This window comes from Syngnathus typhle, linkage group LG9 (assembly GCF_033458585.1).
Source record: "Syngnathus typhle isolate RoL2023-S1 ecotype Sweden linkage group LG9, RoL_Styp_1.0, whole genome shotgun sequence".
NCBI classification, from domain to species: domain Eukaryota; kingdom Metazoa; phylum Chordata; class Actinopteri; order Syngnathiformes; family Syngnathidae; genus Syngnathus; species Syngnathus typhle.
In genome coordinates this window covers 2,621,409-2,642,654 of record NC_083746.1, presented here as the reverse complement: position 1 = coordinate 2,642,654, position 21,246 = coordinate 2,621,409, and the positions used below count along the sequence as shown (strand labels likewise).

Genomic DNA, 21,246 nt, shown 5'->3' with positions numbered 1-21,246 from the left:
TTTGTAGTCTTTAGTGGCATTAGATGACTCGTGTGTTTTCACATACATGCAACAAAAGTTTCACTCATTCCAGAGACAACACACACACACACAGCCGAAACGTGCCATCCCTAGATTACTCACCATGAGTTTTGACCTTTACTTTTAAAAAGTCGAAAGTTCAAACGACGAGCTCCCCAATTAGTGTCCTGGAGTTAAAGTGTGAGGAGAACGATTCCTCGATGTTTCCTTCCTTGTTTCGTAAGAATCCCACAGAGCTTGAGGGAGGGGAAATCCAGTCAAAGTGGAGTCGGGAAGCAGTCAGTAAACTGTGAGCGAGCAAGCGGACGGAGCCAAGCATCACCTGTGGTCCCCCCCTCCCCGCCTCCGATTCCCTCTCACTCCCATGGACTCCTTGTATGCACACTTTCTCCGCCTCACCTCTTTTTTTCCATCTCCCATCATCTCCTTTCCGGCACTTTTCTTCCGACGAGCGGTCCGCCCTGACCCCGCTCTTACCAATTTGGTCCCATTTGGTCGTCCCATGCGCTCACCATCCCTGCCGCCGCCGCCGCCGCCACTGCCGCCTCACGTCCTTATATATCCCTCAGCCTTCTCCCCATCTCCAGCAGCATGAATATATTATTATCCGCACAATGGGGCCCTGCTTATTGTTTATGAATTACCAGCCTCGCGGCCAAACAAAGCCTATTTTCATAAGAAACATCCATTTCATTTCAGCTCCAATTAGATTGGGGGGGGGGGCGGGTGCTAAAGAATAGGAGTCCTCAGGCCTCTCAGCCCCTAAGGATGGCAGGTCCATTCAGCCGCATTCAATGGGGCCTTATTGCTTCGCCGTACAAAAGAGCACGTGGACGAGCTTTCAGACGGAAAGAGCCACCCCAAAAATGACTGGGAGACAGTACTGTACAATAACAAATCTTTAAAGAAAAGGACACTGAGTGCTTATCCTCCCATCCCATCAATTCATCCCTCGCTCACGGCTTTCTTCTCCTCCGCCCGCCACCGCCAGATTGCGGACATTAATGACAGACAGTTGAAAGAGAGAAAGGCAGAGGGGAGAAAGAGGAGAAGAAAAGAGCTCAGTTTTCCACAATGCACGTCAAGTCTAAATGATCGTCGGCCGCTGAATAGCGGGAAGCGAGTCTCCTGTATGTACGAGAGAGTGTGTGTGAGAGTGAGTGCTTGATTGATTCCATGCATTCAAAAGAGAAAGAAAGAACCAACACACCAGAAGAAGAAGAAGACCTTGATGCTTTTTCTATAGATGCAACAATGGCGGCAGCTTCCAAGTTGAATTGTTGGACAGGCTGTCATTCCATCCTGTGTGTGTGTGTGTGTGTGTGTGCCTGAGGCGGGTCAGAAGGTGATTGTAATCCTCCTCACTTCACAACTTTCTCAAATAGCACACTCTTGAAAGAGCCCTCTTGTCAAGTGAGCCCATAGTTGTATTTCCACCTATGAGGTTTGATGCTTCTTGGAACTTTGAGATCCTGGAACTAAAAGTAAGGCGCAAGGCTGACCAGTTTCTACCAAGCTGGTAGGAGAATTACCGTATTTTCCGGACTATAAGGCGCACCATTAATGCATCGTGTCAGATTTTTAATCCAAATCAAATCATTCTCCATTTTATCTTTTTCATTTCAGCTTCAGACGCAACAAATTCCTTTACAATCCCAAAATAGTGATCCATAGTCTTTTTGATTCATGATTCATAGTCTTCAGCGGGCCACTTATGATTTACTTTATGATACAATGCTTCGGGACGGTTTAAATTTAGGAATTTGGTCCATATATAAGGCGCACTGGACTATAAGGCGCACTGTAGGCTTTTGGGAAAAGTTTAGGTTTTGAGGTGCGCCTTATAGTCCGGAAAATACGGTATGTTGCGCAATTATTTCCAGATCATTTGATTTCACTTTTACCATTATGAATGCATTTTGATTCCACTTACCAAGGAAAATAATATTTTTAAAAATTCACATGATCATGCTTCGGTTTTATCTGACCTCATCTGCCTCACAGGTTGAATGTGAAGTCAGGCTTTTGTTCCCCTATGAGGCACGGAGGTTAGTATTCAATGCGAAACAAAAGACAACCGTTTTCATTACCAACGAGTGGGCAAGGTCAGAGTCACTGTGAAAAGGTTGACATCTGCGTTTATTCATACCACCGAGGCCGGATTGGATCAGCCAACTCCTCCGATAAACAAAGCTTGTCGTACAATAGATTACAATAGGCCGGCTGCAAACACACACAAACGTGTGCCGGCCGGTATCCACATGTTACCGTGGCGATACGATCACGCAACTCATTAACATGCAAGTTACAACACGTAAAATATGTCATTGAGGCCGATCTAGGACTGGACACTTTCATTAGGTACACAAGTAAATGAAGGATTGTTATTGTTGTCGCCGTTTGTCATGCCGTAGGAAAGCAGCATACTGACAACAGGTTTTAATATTTGAATGGCCGGCCTCTAAGATGTATAAAATGGGTGAATTTTTCTGCTTAATTAATATTCTACAAACGCAACAATAATTAGAATGGATTTTATTTTATTTATTTTATTCTGTAGTTGGCTGTTTTGTTCCTGTTTTCTGAAAAGAACATCATTTAAGACTATTTTAGGAAGGTCACGATATGATGGTATAGTCACAACCTGAAGCAAAACTGAAATCAGAACCTTGCACAATCTAGGGAGATTTATTACGTAAAATGGTTTTATTCAAATCTGTTTTGTCTAAGAGTTAGTGTCTTCGTTTTTGCTAATATAAATGTAGTTCGCAATGTAGAACATATTAACAGCTAACGTTCCCCAATTTAGCAACACGCTATGTTCATAAGTCAGTGTATGAAAAAAGGGGAAATATTCAAGAACGAAAGGTCAATCTTTTTTTTTTTTTTATTCCTCCCCAAACTTTTTCTTGCCATATTTACACTATACACTTCAAGTTAAACAATGGAGCACTTCCCTCAGCATGCCCAAACATAGCAAATCAAATAGCAAAATAAACATGCAAAGAAAATAATCATTAAAAAAAAAGCTTATGCAACAAGTCAAAGGACTCAACAAGTCATAAAAATGAAATAACAAAATACGTAAATGTTTACGAAAATACATGTCAGAGGTGCAGTCTGGTCCAAAATGTCATTGTGTATCATCAGTACCATGTATGGAGCACCAGAGGACTTCCGGTGGAATGATTGTAAACAGGACCTCGAGTTGTCTTTTCCCCCTCGTGGGCAGACTGGAGATGACGTTCATGTTTGAGGAATGTCTTGAAACAATTCAACTGCACACGGGATAGTAAAACAGAGCACATCAACCATCTTTTGAAAGCAGGTTTTGAGTTTCACAGGTTGGTCTCGTCCCAAGTGGGGTCATTTATGCTCTTCAATACTCTCCTGACGACCTTCTCCAGATCTTTGAGGGCCCTCTGCTCTTCCTCTAGTGACCTTTTCATCTTTTTGTTGTCCTACACAGGAACAACAAAAAGTGCATGCTTAAAACCCAAAAGTGGATTCAGATATTTCATTCACAAGACATAAGGGGAATAAACATACCGAAACACATTTCCACGACGCTGGACAAAAAACAATATCCGACATCTCAGGTTAGGTCTTAAGGTTTGTGAAAATAAGATAAATTGACTCTGATAGAAAGATTCTATGTGCACATATGAATGGGGACGTGGTTATGCTGATCATTTTGAGCAGTTGAGGTTTAGTAGCTGAATAAATACAAATCTTTGCAATGGTGATTTTTATTGCTAATCGTAATTATGTTTTTCCACAATTGTCTTTATCACTGTATTGTAAGTTTGCGTGGAAAGTTTTTATTTTAAATCTGATTCATCAATTAATCAATGAAAATAATTGACAGATTAAGTGATTATCCAAGTGTCTTCCTCATAAGTGCAATAAGACAAAAAGAGGAACAGAATGTGTGATGTGAGGAGACTTCACCTTATCTCGTTTGCGTCATGTTACGTTTTTTAATTTTACCAGCTGGTAAATTCGATTTTCTGGCGTATGATCTTTCAGGATGTTCAAATACAATTCAAGCATCGTTTCATTCCGCATTTACCTGTTTTAGTTCTTGCACCTCGCCCCTTAGGGCATACAGCACATCCACTAGGCTCCTTGAAAAAGAGAAAAGAGAACAAAATATGTAGCTCTTTAGCATCGCTAATGGACTTTTGTCAAATTATCTGGCATGTATGTTTTTTTACCGTATTCTTTCAAACTATATGTCACATTTTTTTTCATAGCTTGGCTGTTTTTTCAACTTGCACTCAGATATCTGAGACTTGCATGTGTTAAAATTTGAGATTGGGCTGGCACGAAAATATCCCCATTCGCAAATCATGTTGAATTTCTTTTCTTTGAATTCTTAACTGGATTTACAAACTGATTCGTTGATTACAAATCATAGTAGCGTCGCTACGATTCAGACTGAATGTCTAGATTGCAGAATGTTTTTGGGCGGACGTGGCATAGTTGCATGTCAATTATTGCATTTCTGACGGTTACCTGACAAAACAAGCCGTTTGAAAATCAGTTGTGTTGAGCAATTTACGGTTATTTTAAAGTCTGCTATACATGACTGTCATGTTATCAATGATTGAATAGCCCTGTCTCAAAATGGCTGCCCACAGCGGGTCTACTATAGAAGCCATTGAGTCTTTGTTTACATATATCTATGGTATTCTACCTCAGGTAAGGCAATTTATAAATAATGAAAAAAAAAATACTTCTCTTCCGCTGCGCTTTGTCTAATGCGACTGGGGTCGTCGAGCAGGACTTTCTCCTCGCCGGGAATGATCGCATGCAGCCCTGTTTCCCTTCGTGGTCCTGTTTCGAGACAAAAACAAGAGCTCAGACATTCAACACTTCACTTTGTCTTAGCTTTTCCAACAGTTGAGTTTTGAACAGTTTTGAGAGCATACGTGTTAGTTATGCAGAGACCAGACATAAATGTTGAAGGGGGAAAAAAAAAGGAGTGAAAACAGAGATGAAAAACAGATTTATTCCAAATTCATAATCCAGCCGTTTTAGGACTTGAACAATTCCCCAAGTATTTAACAAACACTCTCAAGGCGCCGTTAATGAGTTATTGAGACACGTACGTCAAGGACAATGATAGTTCAAGACAGACTTCACTCTGCATGTCCCAAATGTTGATTCCACTGAATACAACTGTCACAAAGTATAGCACGATACAGGACAGTGATATTCCTACAGCTCACTAAATTATTATTTTTTTCCCCCCAAGGTAATTAACAACTATATTATTTACAGGAGACGGGTGATGTACTCTTAACACTTTTAAACCTACTGTAACATTATTCTGAGATTCAGAGCATTCATATAAACATTTCAAATCTGCCGGCCTTGGACCAATGTTGTGAGATTAAGGAAGTTCATACATACACTTCAAGGTGGTATTAAATTTTGAGCATGTTCATACATCCGTTTCAATCCTAAACCGGAGCACATTTTGAGATTGAAGCAGTACGTCCATAGAAATGTTTCTGTTAAAATATTTTTTGTGGCCCTTCAATTCTTACACAATGCTGAAGGAAGGCATTACACCACATGACTTTACTTTACAGAAACACACAATATTTAATAAAAGTCTCCCTTTAGGAACTATATCATTCACACTCTAGGTAGAAGACAAAAGATTTTTGCATTTGACACATTCTCACTCCACCCACTGTCCAGTTACATGATTGTGCAAAAATAATTTAGAACACTTCACTTTTTGTCCAAATAAATAAAAAAAAAATCATGGTTTAATAAACTGATGTAAAAATTTAAATAAATTAAAAAGATTACAAAAAATAAATAGAACAAAAAACGTAACATGGACCATTATATGTAATATGGCTACACAAGCCAACCAGAATTTTTAGTACCAACACTGGAAAAATACTTTTGTCAGAAAAATAGTGACAAGCCAGAAAACACGGAGGCATGCCGGACTTTTAATGAGGCTAAACAGCAGTTAGCATGTTAGCTCGCCATGGTTGTCTGTTTAAAGTGTGAATAAATCTGGTCAAACTTTGACAGCCTTCTACTTAAGTTATTACTTTTTGGAAATTTGGGGAAAAGTGTCAAGTCTCTACCACAATTTTAAATCTTGTATTCCAAATGTTTATGTTTTCACAGAGGTGGAGGTAGATAGAACTTAGCTTAGCATAATTTAGCCTAGCAATCAAACTAGAGAGTTAAATACCTAGTCTGGCTAAGTCGTTTTTTTAAACCCACCAATTATTTTGCTAGCAAAAGTGGGCTCCAAACTCAAATTATTGAGCGAAATGTTGCACTTTTTGTCTTTTATGATTAAAGTCAGCATCGGGCCGATCATGTCCGTCATCATGTTCGATGAACTAGGACCTGAAAGAAAGTAGTGTGTGTCCATTTCCAAAATTTCTCACTACATTTGAAATTGTAGAACACAATCATTTATCACCAAAAAGGCATTTGGTTTCCTACAGCTTTGTTGTCCCTCAATAAAAGTGATTATAGATTGGCATGTGGGGTTCAATTGGCATGCTGCTGTATTAAATGGCAGCAGGGACAGAGATCATGGCTGAAGTTGTGCCATCTGTGCTATGTGTTCATCAAGCATACACGCTCCAAAACCACCAATGAAGATAGAAGCCAAACACCCTCCAAGAGAATTGACTCCTTCCTGAACTACATCTGAATATCAGACAGGGTAAGAGGAGCCTCTAATTATTATTTTTTTTTTAATTCCACCAACATCTCTCTCTCATTCTCACGCTACGGGGCAAAAACGAGAGTTCCCCATGTCACGTTTGTGCTCAAACGAGGGGGTGACATTCAAGATGAACAAATGGAGAGGAACGGGCAAACGCTTACTGCATGACAGCTACAGAAAGAGACGAGGCACATAGAAGGGGGAAAGGGGGCAAAGGCAACAGGGAGCTGCATTAAACCTTCTCAAACTGTCCATCAATAAATAAAGCCAATTAAGTTAACCAAAACAGAATAAATAGATTAAAAAAAAAAAACGAATCGAGATGATAAAAGAGGTAAGCATGCCACGTGGCAGCACGGAGAATTCTTTAGTTTTGGTGCGAGAAGCAGCTCTTGCGTGACACCGAGCCCATTCGGTAAGAGTGGCTGGTCCAAATGGAGTCGTAGTCCGAGTCCTCCGAAAGGTCGGAGCTCAACTCCGGTCGCGACACGCTGCTGCGGCGACCCGGCGAGTCCACAGAGGGCCGATCCGCGTCGGCCAGCACGTGGTTGTGCATCAGGTCGGTGCCCTGCCAGGCTGGTATGGGGAGTGGGGGGGGGGGGGGGGGGATGTAGCGGAGGGGAAGTTTGCGCAGGTATTTCATGCACAACAAATGGCAAAATCGGGGAGGGAGGGGGGTTGTCAGGATGGGACAATGGAGCGAATGCAAACAAAGAGAATGGCCAGAACACAAGAATGGATAAAGGTCAACCGGAGCGATGAGGAGAAGGAGGGAGATACAAGAAGGAAAAGATACTGTTAGAAGGCACAGCTGAGGACATCAGTGTTAATAAAGGTCAACAAACCCAAACGCTGCCCAATTTACGTCTGAATGGGATACTAACAAACAGTAATGAAGAATAACGAGCGTTTCCTAAATTGGTCAGCATGTGGCTGGGCAGTTAAAAGGTTCATTGAGAGGAGACTGAAAAGAGCAAGAACATCCAAGTGGAGACAGTGGGCATCCAGGACATACTTCCATTTTTAAGAGTTACAATGGTGCAGCAATGACAGAGGTCCCAGGCAAGCGCTGTGAAGCCTCACAAATTTGTGGTTCTGAATTTGCAAATTGGTATACTTGCAGGTTTTTGGGGGGGGGAACCGATATCTGAAAATATTATCAGAGTTATTTTTGTGCGCAAACCGAAATATTTAAAGCAATACGTTGGCCCCACCTGTTGGAATCTTAGTATCAGTATTAATTGATTTTTTTTCCCAAATGTGTTTGAGATCGAATGTTTATTTGCCAGTGCTTCGATGGAATTTATGCACAGTCAAAAGCAAAACTGAAAGTATATTTCTGCTTCTTTCCCAAAGCAGCTACTAATAGCATTTGTCGCTTACTTTGACATTGAAATTGGGCAGCATTCCCTAACCTTGATTATTTTGTGTCAATCTTAAAACTTGGATTTTGTTTATTATAAAGTGCTAGAGCAGCACATATTACTTTAGTAAGCCCATGTGCAACCTCCCGTTCGTTTGTGCTAGCATGTTATATTTAGGCTAAACTTTTTCAGCCCTCAAGTATGGATGTTCGATACCACTCTTTTTTTCTCAGACTGATACCAAGCACAAACATTTGAAACATTGAATTTCACTCAAAAACAATGACAAAAAAATTGAAAGACCTACATATTCCAATATAAGATTTTTTTTAATTACATGAAGGTAATGGCCATGTTCTACTCTTCTAATCTCCAGTTCCTGATTGTAAAACGATCACAAAAGTGAAGGCAGAAGTGACTTTTGACGAAAGAGCGCGCTTTACACCTCTTTTTCTAAATCAACAAACTGCGGCCCAAATAAATGTTTTTTTTCTTACTGGAGTTGAGTGTCTGCCTGGTCTTGGCACTGGTGCAGTAGGCCTCAATAACTTTTAAGATCTGGGCGTCTTCTTCCAGGGCAGCGGTACCTAAAAATAATGAGAGGTTATTGCTTCTCCATCACTGGAGAAGATCTGTTTTGATGGACACTGCAAGAGGAGCATTTCATTAACAATAATTGTGCTTGCTTAAGACCTCATCCTACTGAGAGATAATATTTTGGTGACAGTATCAGGTGCCAAACAACCTGCAGATATGAAAAGGAAAAGAAAACATACTCTTCCTCAAGGCAAATTCCTCCTCAGACTGTTTCCTCTCTGGCTTGCGCTTGGGAAGGAGTTTCTTGACACTCTTGGGACTTTTGCTTAGATCCTACACACAGAAAGAAGTGATAGTACAGAAGACATGTTAAACTCTTGCTGGTGAAGTTGTTGCAATATTAAGTCATCAATTTCATCAATGTAGTGTCAAGTGCTAGTAGACTGTGGAAAATAGTCAGGATTGGTTTAACAAGCGTAGACTAGCATGTGAACTGTAAATGTCTGTCAGAAGCTGGCGTACAAGGAAATCTGGGTCAAAAAATAAATATGGGGCAAACCACTTTCTGAAGTCGACTTGGTTGAATTAGTCGACATTTCTTCCAGCTCTAGTTTGAATGTCAATACCGCAAATAACTGGACCAACTAAGCTTGCCCTGACGTGTTCACCTCTTAACAAAAAAAAAAAAAAAAAGAGGCTGATGGAATTTTATTTTGTTACAGATGAGACATTTAGCTTGTCGCCTGAGGTTCAGACATTAACGTTCTAATGTTGTTATTTTTATAGTTATATTTCGATGACAATACACCGTTCTTTTTTTCAAATTCTTCGCTTCGTGCAAGGTGTCCTTGGTTTACACCGGAGTTCCGTTCATACAACGGTGACGTCGCCCGAATTTGCAAGTTGGAACGAGCCGTGTTCCGTCACTAACCTACACTAATGCGGTGCGGTAAAGTCAGAGCCACGGAAAAGAAAAATAGTAAGTACGTGGTTGACCGAGTCCTTGTGCCACCTGACCACTTATTTACGCCGCAGCTCCTTTTGGGGTGGTTTGTTAGCGCCCTACTAAATACCCAACCTACTGTAAAGAGTCATGCAGCACACCCAAATTCAAATCACCAATCAATAACTGCTAATACTTTCTTTCTAACCCTAACCCGCTCACCTCCTTGTAGCAGAGGGCCGCAGAGGGTCGCAGCGGGGGTGCGGGCCGCAGGCAACTTAAGCTCCAGGGTTTGGGGGTGTTGGGAGGTTCCAGGGGGCCCCACATCATGGTGCTGTGAGATGTCCCATGGGAGGAAGGGTGAGGGAGGGTGTGGTAGGTGGGGGCCACCGTCATGGCCCTTCCCTCGGCGTGCCGGGACGGTGTGACAGGATGGGATGGAAGCTGAGGAGCCAGCGTGTATTAGAAATGGAATGAAAACAAACAGAGAAAAGGTGTGTGTGTGTGTGTGTGTGTGTGTGTGATCCTGACCGTGTGGCAGGGAACAGTGAGAGGTTTGTGGCTCGGCGCTGTAGCTGCAGTGTGCTTGATCTGCCGCGTTAGATGCTCCACCCAGTCCTGCAGATCCTGCTGGCTGGTGCACGACACCTGAAGACGCTCAAACATGGGGCCTGCCCAAAAAGGACTCGTTGAAGACCTTCTGATACGACAACCAAACGTTGCTTGTTGCAAACACCATGTCGAGGCGCTTTACCGCTGAGCTCAAAGGCATTTTTGTGGGTTTCACATTCTTCCAGCTTGCTCACCGACATGCTGGCCAGAGGCAGTTTTCCCTGTGGAGAGCAAACACACCATGAGAAGGGAGGACCAAAATAAATATGAAACATACGAGCGCATTCCTCAGCAGTAACCTGGAATATGAAGCCGCTCATCCTGGGGCTGGCCGACAACATGAGGAGGACGTGGGGGAAAAGCATGAGGTAACGCTCACTCCTTTCCTGAAGGATGAAAAGGAAAAGGCACCGAGAGAAATGTGGTTTCCAATTGGCTTGTAAATAGTCCAGATTCACACTTTTATGCTCAAACAGTAGCAGACATTAAACCAGAAATTCAAATATGCTTACTCCACCAGTAAAACTTACATTTCTAGGGTGTCAATCTCCAAAATGAACGTTTTTGCTATCCAATGCCAAAAGAAGACAAATGGACAAAGTGGAGCTTTACCTCTGCCCCGGGAGTGTGCACAAGGACCTGGCTCATGTAGAGCACAGAGCCCAGGGTCTTGATGTCGTCACCTTCCCACAGCCGGATGGATTCGGTCAGAATCTGCAGCTCCAGCTCCTTCCGCTTGCGTACCTCCTGGCACTGCGCCTGACACAGCGGAAACCGGCAAAGCAGTCAGAATCCAAATCCCCAAGTAAGAATGTGAAGATAAAATCTTACGGAAAGATGTTTGAAAGTGGCCATGCACTTCTGGATGTCACTTCTGTCAGGGTGACTCTCCTGAAAGACATTAAATGCGTCGGGTCACAATGAGATAAGATGTAAGATGACCTTGTGGAGTGTCAACGTTTATACATACATACCTCCATGTGGCGCTCCAGCTCTTTGAGCAGGGTGGGGTATTTGTCGAGTCTCATGAAAGGCTTACTGAGACCAGTGGTCAGAGTGAGGATCCCGGGGCTGACGGCACCTCGGCCCTCCATGAACTCCCCCAACGTCTCGCTGCAGTCACACAAAACAATTTGTTGGGAAACATTTAAATTCGCTTTAAATCAAAAGTGGCTCGATTTTCCATTGACTGGTGATCGACTGGTGCGTTCAAAGACGGACCTGTGTTGCGTCAGTACGTTCACTGCACAGGGATGGTTGGAGCAGTAGCCCACATAAAGAGCCTTCATTTGGGGCATGAGGTTGAGGAAGAAACCGCCCACCCTCTGCTGACTTTCTGGAAGCCTGGGGAAAATAACAAGAAATGTGCGGATTCGTTCACCAGTTAGGTGCCATCTTTATAAAATGACACAAAAATAAATTCACAATATTTTGGCAGCATGAGCGTAGAACTTTGTCTAATATTGTGCCCAATAGATGAATAAGAAAATGGTGCCTAATGGCACGTCCACCTAAACCTTGTAATTTTAAAGAACACGTTTTTGCATAATTGGATAAGTATGGATAATTCCATTTTTTTTTTTTTTTTTTACTTTGCATGTTCAGTTGATTTCATTGTCCCCTTTAAATAATGCCATGGATGACATCTTTAAAAAGAGAAAAGAAAACGTTACGATTGTTTCATTTTTATTTTGTGAATCGTTTTTTCATATTCAAAATTTAGATTTTAAACTGATAAGATTTGAATATTTTCGATAGGTTTTGAATTAAGTGTGCAACATTTAGGTCTCACACAATACTGGTATCAGGATGCTGGCTTTTTCAGGCATTTTTCTCCCCTCCAAATGGGAAAAAAACAGTTATCTTTGTAGTACAAAGGGCCAACGCTAGAGGGCACTGCATTTTTGTTATGAAACGGGCTGTTGCTTGCTGCTGCTGCAGTGAGACTGTGCTGGAGGAGTGGGAGTGGGGGGATTTACTTGGTGCATTCCTCCAGTGACTGGACGAGCATCTGTTGAAAGGTGCTGATCTCCTCCAGGTTTCCCAGAATCAGAGATAGATCAGAGCCGCTCAGCCTGAAGGCGGAGACAGTTTGTGACTGTTTAGCACCGTTCGTTTTATACTTTGACTGAGCCATGCGCACGTACTTTTCAAAGCTCTGAAGGGGGCGCAGGTAATTTGTGAGGAGGACCTGAAGGTCCTTGGAATATTCAGTCTCTGTTTCTAAAATGTTCTGCAACACCTATAAAGCCAAGCAGGAGAATGACATGATCAATGACGTTGAAACAGTGCCCGACATGCTTACCAAGTTGTAGTATGTCTTGCTAATGGCAGATGTGTCAAAGCCTTTCGGAGGACTTTTAAGGGTACCAGATTTGGGTGACACTTGCTTATCTATGGAAAGACGGACAAATACAGAAACATGCAACCAGCATTTAGCAGTTAAAAACTCAATTCAAGTCTCCAGACAAATCACATCCGAACGTCTGTGCACAGTGAGGGCACCCACCAGAGCCTTTGACTTCCCGGACGTAGTTGCTAGGAAACCATCCCGTCTTGCCGTTGAGGGTCCCCTCCCACCAGCCCCCGTCCTCCTGACGAGTCACGCCAATGATGTCACCCTTGTTAAAGGTGAGCTCATCCTCGTTAGTTTGGAGGAAGTTGAAACGCGCCTTCACCAGCAGCTGCTGCCCACTGTTCTCTGACATGTCCTGAAAACACATACATAACACTGAAACATGCCATGAATTCATTTGAGGGGGGGGGGGGGGGGGGTCGTTCTCACTGCAAATGCTGTGAAAGCATCGGCGAATGAATAGCTGGCCAAAGAATCCATAGAAGAAAAAATATCAAATGTTGAATAACAAACGAGCCATGAATACAGGCCATGATGACATCTTCAATGCACCTCATGACCAGTAAATCAAGCATCAATTTTGTTGTACAGGGATCCCTCGCTACTTCGCAGATTTTTTTTCTCCAAATTATAAAAACATTTAAAAGTCAAAATAAAACTTCTAAATTGAGGAAACGTGTCTAACCTTTAGCACAATGTAGTATTGCTCCAAATGTTAGTACATTTATTTCAATCACGATACTTACCAGACTGCGAAACTGGTTTTGCAGCAGCTTGGAGGATCGAGCCAGTGAAGCCTGGGAGGCCAGAGACTCAAAGGACTTGATGCGGTGGGCTGACGAGTGTCGGGCGCACACCGAATCACTGCCCACGCCGATATCTGGAGAGAAGTGGGCGAGAATAAAAATATCTCAGGCCAGGTTGCTGCGGTCAGTACCGAAACACGTTCATTGACTACTCAGCTGTTAGCCATTACGAACACCCACTTGTACACATCGATTTGGACTAACCTGCAGTCACTTTATTCAGAGCCACGAGACTACTCAGCACCTTGGAGAAGTTCAGACCGAGCAGGAGGTCACTGGCCTCAAATGGCTGTAGATGAGAGAGGGAGGGAAGTTTGAGCGTCACAAAACTCCAATTGTTCCCAAGCACAACACAGAGAAATCCATGACACTTCTGGTTGTCCTCGTTCACAGAATTAACGAGGACCAGGGCGGAGGAAAAACACTAACTCAGCAGACTTGAACATCTGCAGCAGTCGACTCTCGTTACACCGCGTTGAATTCTGCGCTGACGTCTGAGTGAAGAAGCCCAGTGCGATCGGTGATAGGACGGAGAACAATCGGGACTTGTTGTGGAATATGTTGACAGTCGCAAATTGAAGACTGATGCCATTAAACCTCAACGTTCATGTCAGTGTGGCTGCCAGTTGGGTTGAATGGCAGCGATTGTATCTCTGATGACGAGGAGCCGCTCTTCCTGTGGAGCACTGGTTTTATTGCTAGTGCTTCAATAATGCTGAAGATGAGTGAGTGAGATTCAAATCTTCCGCTCTGATTGCTGATACGCCTCAAGGTGATGTGTGGATGTGGCTTTGTGTTTTTTCAACAAGTCGACGGTATTTGTGTGTACGCTTTGCGGACTGCAAGATTCACAGAAAACTGCTCCACTGGTGCAGCCAAAACCACCTGGAGCTAAACCCGCTCAAGAACAATCAGCCTTTTTCCAACAAGGACTGCTTCATGGTATTTGAATGTATCTGTGCTTACTGATGTATAAAATCGGGTTACATCCATTGATGGTCATTCCGTCCAAAATAGATTTGTATTGTCTTGTCAGTCCCCAGTCTTTTGTTGAAGTGCTTTGTGTTAGTCGATATTAAATCATTTGTACTATAATTATTTTTTTTCCCTCCACTCAATTCATTTGTGCATTGCACTAAGGTAGTCAGTTGGGCTCGCGAGCTGGTTCCTCCGTTTCGTGAGGTGTGAGTTTGCATGTCCTCCTTGTCTTGTGCCCAAAGCACTTTTGAAGCACCGCCTTTTTTCCCCATTCCCAACCTCCACACATCTATGTTATTCCCACCAACCCACACACTCTCAAAAATCGCGGTGTCCCATCCCCATGGTGGCAAGATGCAGAGGTGAGGTCCATCGTCCATCTCTGTAATCATCCACAGTCAAGTACAAACTAACCTAGAGGCGGAGGTGTGGAGCGAGGCGACACACACACCGGTAGGTAGAGGGTGTGACTCCGCGCAGATGGAGCAACGTGGGTTCATAGCCAGCAGGGTGTGTGCGGCACAAGTCTGACAAAGATCCAACTGGGTTGTACAGATGGCAAAGTCCCAAACTACATGTAATCCTGCTCAGTCAACTTTAATCAAAAGAATCAAGTCATGTCTTTGAACATGCTGAGTCTTGTGGGCACATATTACCTGGAAAATCTCCTGGGTAATAGATTAGAATATTATATAATGATAAATTGGCAACAATATGGCAATCACCGACTAATTTGATTGCATAACATCATAGCAGAACGACATAATGAAATAACAAGACTCCTAACAACCCGATTTTCTCACATTGTCTATGAACAACAACAACAACAAAATATGATTGTTAAAAAAAAACATCCTCCACTGTATTTCCAAGATGGTGACATTTCTTGGCATGACATCGTTACACAAATGTGACAATTCTGTCAAGCAATCAATGGAGAGTGTTTAGCTCTCACCACTCTGCAACCAGAACCTCAACAAAAAAAATTGTAAAAAATGCCAGACAGAACAGATACATGATCTCGGACCCTTTAGATTGGAACACGATACCGTATAAATGTGTCAGACCCATTGACCTCCAGCAGAGATCCTAAGTAAACGGACTTCCTTCTCCAAACACAATCGCTCAGACATTTCAGCTGTGTGGGACTGCTGAAGAGCCCGTTTCATTTGTTCAGAACCAGCCAAGAGGAGCAGCGCTGAAGAACACTGACTGGCATTGTCAGGAGGAGCGTGCTTCAATGACCCTGTGTGTAAGGGCCAATGCACCACCGCCTTACACGGCACGCTCCCCTCCATTTAATCAGGTGGTATCCTGGCATTCTTATCGGTCCGAACCCACATCGATAAATTGAAAGACTGAGTCGAAACGCCAAACAAATGATATCAATCAAAGACATGCCCTCTTTCGAATAGGGGAAGTAAAACAGATTAATCAGTCCAAGCAACGTGATTGGCTGAGGCCCCAGATTAATCAGTCCAAGCAACGTGATTGGCTGAGGCCCCATTTCCACAAGTCAGTATGGTTTGGTTCACTTTAGTGCAGTTTTTATTATGTTTCCATTGTAACAAAATATCAGACTTAAACCATCCAGTGGAAATCACTGCATGTTACAAAAAATAAGATACAGTATGTGAGCAAAGGAAAAAAAAATCTGATATAACCTACAGCATGAGAATGGTTGTCATACACATACAGTATTTACTATAATTATAGTACTTACATTGGCACTCATTTTGTCAATATAGACTTAAAAATGTATCCAGTAAAAAGAAAAAAATCATAAAGGTTTCATGCTTCTATTTGTGGCGAAAAAGATTTGATTTTTCTTTGTTTTAGGTAAAAAAAAAAAAAAAGATTGTACGCATTTCTTCTGTGATGATACCCCAATTTTATTAACTTCTTAGGATTATGATTTTCTGGCAAGGCCATGTTTTGGAAACGAGTAATGTTGGGAAAATACATCAGTGTTATTTTTAGTACTAATTAAATGCGATTTGTAATGATCTTGATAGTTGTGACAACAAAGCCACGCATGACTACATCGATTTGCATTCATTAATAGTTTGAAGCTTCTGGCTGTGTAAATCCAAATGCGAGGCTGTAGACAGGCAAAGCAAGCGATAATCGCGTCAGTGGCTATCTAGAGAAGTTTGCAGAAATGTTACTAATCTAATGCGGTCGCGACACTGCTCCGAGGCAGCCGGGCGATGGGTGCTTGCTCCCCGGCTGCAGCCTCCTCCCCCTGCCAGCACAGCGGCAAGCTTTGTTTCAACATCTCCACTTGAAGCGTTTTATAATCGCATTTAAAACTAAGTTTGGGGAATGTTTTGCTGATGTGTTTCAATATGACGTACGCTGTACTCTTACCTCGACACGGAAAGATGTGCAGCCCTTGACAAACTCCTTTATGTTGCTCAGACACTCGCTGTCGTTCTTGGGCTCCTGGTAGATCTAAAAGGGACGAGGAGCGCCAACATTAGCGACACATTTCCACTTCTCCGGCTTGGGGGGTCACTTTAGTTCACGTTCTCCAATTTAATAACCCTAGAAAATGGTCAACATAAACAACAATAAGATCCACAACGACTCCGATATTTAGAGCTTGCGCTTTGCTCATGTCCCGCTGTGAGCTCCCGTAGCGAACTGAAGACGTAGAGGAGCTGGGTTGGAGTCTCATCGGAAGTGACGTCACAAGACATGTTCACGTTTAGAAAGCGAAAAGTATACTAATGACTATCAACCACCAACTGTATGGATAAATATATATGTATATATTAGTGGTGTCAGTCAATCAAGTTATTAACGCGATTAATCCGACCCCGTTTTAATGCCACCATTTTTTTTAATCGCGCAATTAAGGCCTAATAAGAGTTGTAGTCTTTTTCCCGTGCTGCTGCCGCAGAAAAACTACAACACCTCACCGGATCTGCGAGACCGGAAATAAACATCCGTTTTTAGAAATAAAACCATCACGGGGAGAGATCTGTTCATTCTTTCTTGAGAAATCAGAAAAAGGGTTAATATGGTGAATCAAGACCGTTATATTGCTGTTAAGTTCAAAACAAACTTTAAAAATTGTTTTGTTGCACTATAGGCTGAATCCTTGTTTACATTTCATGTGCATGTTTTATTTTTTTTTATATTGCCCGGATTTTGAATTCTTAGAATGGACTGTTGAGGGGCTATTTGTGTGACTATAAATTGAATATAATTCAATAAAAAAATGTCTGTATAAGACAATCAATCCTGTTCTTCATATTAAGGGTATCCAAATGTGTTAAAATAATGGATCACAAACTTTGAACATTTTCTATCTTTATGGACTTCTTCCTCCTGGCTCACCACCATCACACCAACTTTCTTTTCTACACAGATTGTTTTTTGCGATCACAGTAACATTACTCTGTGTGGAAAAATGGTGCAAAGGTCCGATGCGGGGATTTTGCTTCAACCTTTCTCTGTAATCATTTGAGTCATACAATGAGTTGTTGCAATCCAGTGCAGAATTTGGTCAATTAAAGCTCCATTATAGAAGATATAATCTCTTGTGACATTTCTTTTTGCTGCAATAAGATTTTTTGCATAATTTAAATTACAATATATGCATTGGCGCAATAAAGATGAGTGAAACAGCCCCCCCCCACACCCAAACATAGCCACACTATGTGAGGGGGGGCTGCCATGGGCATTAAATCGCAATTGGCCGCTTCAATGGATACCGACAAATAATAAATCATATTTGTCTCTCCAGTTTGGTGCATCGTGGAGGAGTTCTTGCTGCTTTTTAACAGGCTGATTTAGTTACCACCCTGGGGGCCCCTGTCGAAATGGGCCCGGGCAGTTTGCTGACGGACACGAACACCACACTGTGTCTTTAAAAAAAAAAAAAAAAAAAAGAGAGGGGGTAGGTGGGAGGGGGTCCATCTGCGTTGGACTTGGCAAGTCAATGGCGGCTTATAGCTACAGTATATGGTCCACATCAGCATATTATTTTCACCCAGTATTAAATGACCTTTTAAATCCCTTCCAATATAATGTCCGTGTATTAAATTGCACGCTATACTGCAATATTTATATGATTATTTCAAAGCATGTGCATTGGTGTTATTCTCCACACAACAATAATGACGTCGTGACGTGACCTACTAACGAAATCTCCTCATGGGCCAGTGGGCAGGGAGTGAAGCCAGACAACAACCCGCGTCGCTTCCACGGATGTGGGCAGCACACAGACACGCCGAACCTTATGCGGAGGGAGGGTGCGAGGAGGGGAAGGGAGGGGAGGCGTACAACAATCGCGCTCTTACTTTCTCCGTGGATCCGGGGCAGAGGCGCTCCAGGAGCCTGCAAAGCACCACGCCATCCTTGAGGGAGCTGTGCAGGAAAGCCTCCGGGTCCGCAATGCTCTTCTTTGGCGACTCGAGCACGCCGAGCGTAATGAGCCATGTCACCGTTTGCTCCGCCGAATTCATGTCCACATCCGAGTCGATGAAAACGGCCGTGGAGGGAGAAAGAGGGGCGGGGGCGGGCGGGCGTGTGTGTACCTCGACAGCTCCTGGCCCCGCTTCACGCTGTCATCCCGGAGCATCCACAGGAATGATGATGCACGCGGGGAGAATAGGAGATAGAGAGGAGCGGCGGGGGGAGCGGTGGGGAGGAGGTGCTCCGGTTTCTTCCCCTCTTCGATGGTGTGTTTCCCCTCCCTCAATCTGTCAGACTCTGCTGATGCCGCTGGCCGCTCGATGATGTCACGCACGCGTGTGGGAGAGGGGGGAGGGGGGAATTGACTGTTTTCACGTGCCACTTCCCGTCTGCGGGACATAACATTAGGGACACCATCACGTACTACTCCAATGCAAAAAAAAAAACGTTATTAAAAGCGTTGTAGTTTTTTTTCAATCGCTAACAATAGCTTAGAGCGTTGTTAGCCCTGAGTGCATGCATGCATGCCCTGAAGAGTGTGTGCGTGTGTGTGTGTGTCTGTGTGTGGAGGGATGTCTGATGTGACAACCAGCATGGGATGTGTAGCCATGAGAAGAATGCTACACAAAGTAGCATCTATTTTTCCAGGTTGTAGCAATGGCATTTGATTGACAGTCGACAGCTGGGCTATATCATTTGTTGTCCGAGGGGCATTCTGAAGATCAGGCTGTGTTCCAAAGAGTCTTCATACTCTACAGGTCAATTATGATAACCATCTCATCAGAACAAAACTGACTAAAAGTGAAAGTTATATCAACAGTAGGAGAATATGCAACCCACTGACAAGATTCAGAGTTGATCTCAGCCTGCCTCTTCTTGCAAATTTCATCATTGATTATCATCAATCCCTGATTACTGTCAGAGCAATATTATTACCATTGCTCAGAATTGATCAAGAAACACAATGTCCTATTGTTCCCTTGTTATTGTTGCCCTGGGTATGAGTCACATCCCTAATCGTTTTGTTGGAGTCAGCCATGACGGTGCGTGAGTCAGTAACAGCAGAGGCGAAGCAGCTCAATGCAATTCAGCCATCACTCATTCTATTATTCATCCACGCCTATGTTTTTCCAACTGGAATATGTCCAGGTTGTGTACTAGTATGGAAAAGGGTATCTCGTAATTTCTTCATGTATACATTAAAAATATTTGATTGTTATGAGGTAGCAAGTACTTGCAGTGAAAGCGCTACTTGGAGGCCTCACTTCAGGCCACAGGGTGGGGCTCTCTGCACACTGCAACTATCTTCAATGTAGCAACTACTAGTACTACTCCAAACCACTAATAACTAATATATAGCCTTCAGTGAACCTAACATGCATCATTTTGGAATGTGGGAGGAAGCAGCACAGCGGATGATGATGATCAGAGTAAGCTGATAAAAAACTTTACCTGTGACCATTTTGAAAGGTTGCATATTTTGTATGATGATGGATGGATGGATGGATGGATGGATGGATGGATGGATGGAATTGAATTGAATGAGAACACCCGTCCGTTCCCCTCTCCATTCCGTTCTTCATATGAGAGGATGTTAAGGAAGAAAAGGTTGTCAGGAGGCCTAACTCTTTTGGGGTTATGGCGCTGCTCCACACAGGTGAGCGTCTGGGGATACGCTTGTAAGTTTGAAGGTGGCGTCGCCATGCCTATGTAACCATGGGCGCGATCCAGGCATGTTCTATGGCTCCATTCACCCGAAATTCCAACATTTCCGTTTCTTCCACTGGGAAATGCTGCTGAACAGCTGTCCCACCACATGATGATATCAACACGCTGGAGGAAGTCCACTTGAATCCCATTGATTATGTCAGTTTGGTTCTAGAACCCATTTTGGTTCTCGAGCCTCAGTTCGGGAAAATTATTCATTTCAGGTCAGTGGTGCACATTGTATTGGTACTAAATGCTTTCACATCTGGAATGTGATCTATTCGCAGGAAATATTATTCCCACTCGAAGCCAGAATGGATCAAGCACGGAAGCAGGAATAATGGATGATGCTGGCAAGAGGACAAGGCCAGCATGCAGGGATGGATGGTCGGACATATGTTCGCTATAATCCCGCCACGGGGATTATGTTGACGGAAAAAGCCGCCCAACTGAATTTAGCATCCCGTTTCTAATGCTAACTTGCTATTCAAACGGGCTACAACGCCCAGACGTTTTCAGTAAGAGCCCCCTTTATGTCTCATCATATGTCTCATTTGTGAAGGAAACCAAAGGAAGAAATAAGTAAACAGAGGCACAGTACTGATTTTTTATGTCTAGTTTTTGTTGGATTTTTTAGATTTTTTTTTTTAGGGAATTGACAATGTACCCTTTGTGTTTCATATTTATTGTTTTTATGGGATTCATTTATGGTATTATTTACCTATTTATTTATTGGACCAAATATCAGTTCCAATATCTATAATTAAACTAATAACTATTAA

At 42.9% G+C, this 21,246-nt stretch overlaps 1 protein-coding gene across 2 annotated transcripts; it reads right to left on the bottom strand.

Moving 5' to 3' along the window:
- Nucleotides 1-2,894: 2,894 nt before the first annotated feature.
- Nucleotides 2,895-19,043, bottom strand: arhgef7a (Rho guanine nucleotide exchange factor (GEF) 7a). Of its 2 annotated transcripts, XM_061287459.1 has the most exons (21): nucleotides 18,643-19,038; nucleotides 16,703-16,786; nucleotides 13,559-13,643; nucleotides 13,295-13,428; nucleotides 12,702-12,903; nucleotides 12,498-12,586; nucleotides 12,340-12,434; nucleotides 12,172-12,267; nucleotides 11,414-11,536; nucleotides 11,167-11,305; nucleotides 11,024-11,083; nucleotides 10,805-10,951; nucleotides 10,492-10,578; nucleotides 10,335-10,413; nucleotides 10,112-10,251; nucleotides 9,803-10,024; nucleotides 8,877-8,970; nucleotides 8,598-8,687; nucleotides 4,761-4,860; nucleotides 4,094-4,148; nucleotides 2,895-3,482 (listed from the first exon to the last, which is right to left on the bottom strand). In XM_061287459.1, exons 1-21 carry the CDS (start codon nucleotides 18,805-18,807, stop codon nucleotides 3,360-3,362), a joined length of 2,409 nt encoding a protein of 802 aa, XP_061143443.1. In that variant the 5' UTR covers nucleotides 18,808-19,038; the 3' UTR covers nucleotides 2,895-3,359. The 2 variants fall into 2 exon arrangements, with proteins under 2 accessions (XP_061143443.1, XP_061143444.1); XM_061287460.1 differs by lacking the exons at nucleotides 2,895-3,482; nucleotides 4,094-4,148; nucleotides 4,761-4,860 and adding an exon at nucleotides 5,018-7,312 and having other exon boundaries at nucleotides 18,643-19,043.
- Nucleotides 19,044-21,246: the final 2,203 nt, after the last annotated feature.

Excerpts from the sequence above, each read along its gene's own strand:
- arhgef7a (XM_061287459.1), bottom strand. The coding sequence starts at position 18,807 with ATGAATTCGGCGGAGCAAACGGTGACATGGCTCATTACGCTCGGCGTG. Across the intron at positions 10,414-10,491 it reads TGAGCGGCTTCATATTCCAG|GGAAAACTGCCTCTGGCCAG; the intron begins GTTACTGCTGAG and ends TGCTCTCCACAG. Across the intron at positions 10,252-10,334 it reads AAATGCCTTTGAGCTCAGCG|GCCCCATGTTTGAGCGTCTT; the intron begins GTAAAGCGCCTC and ends CTTTTTGGGCAG.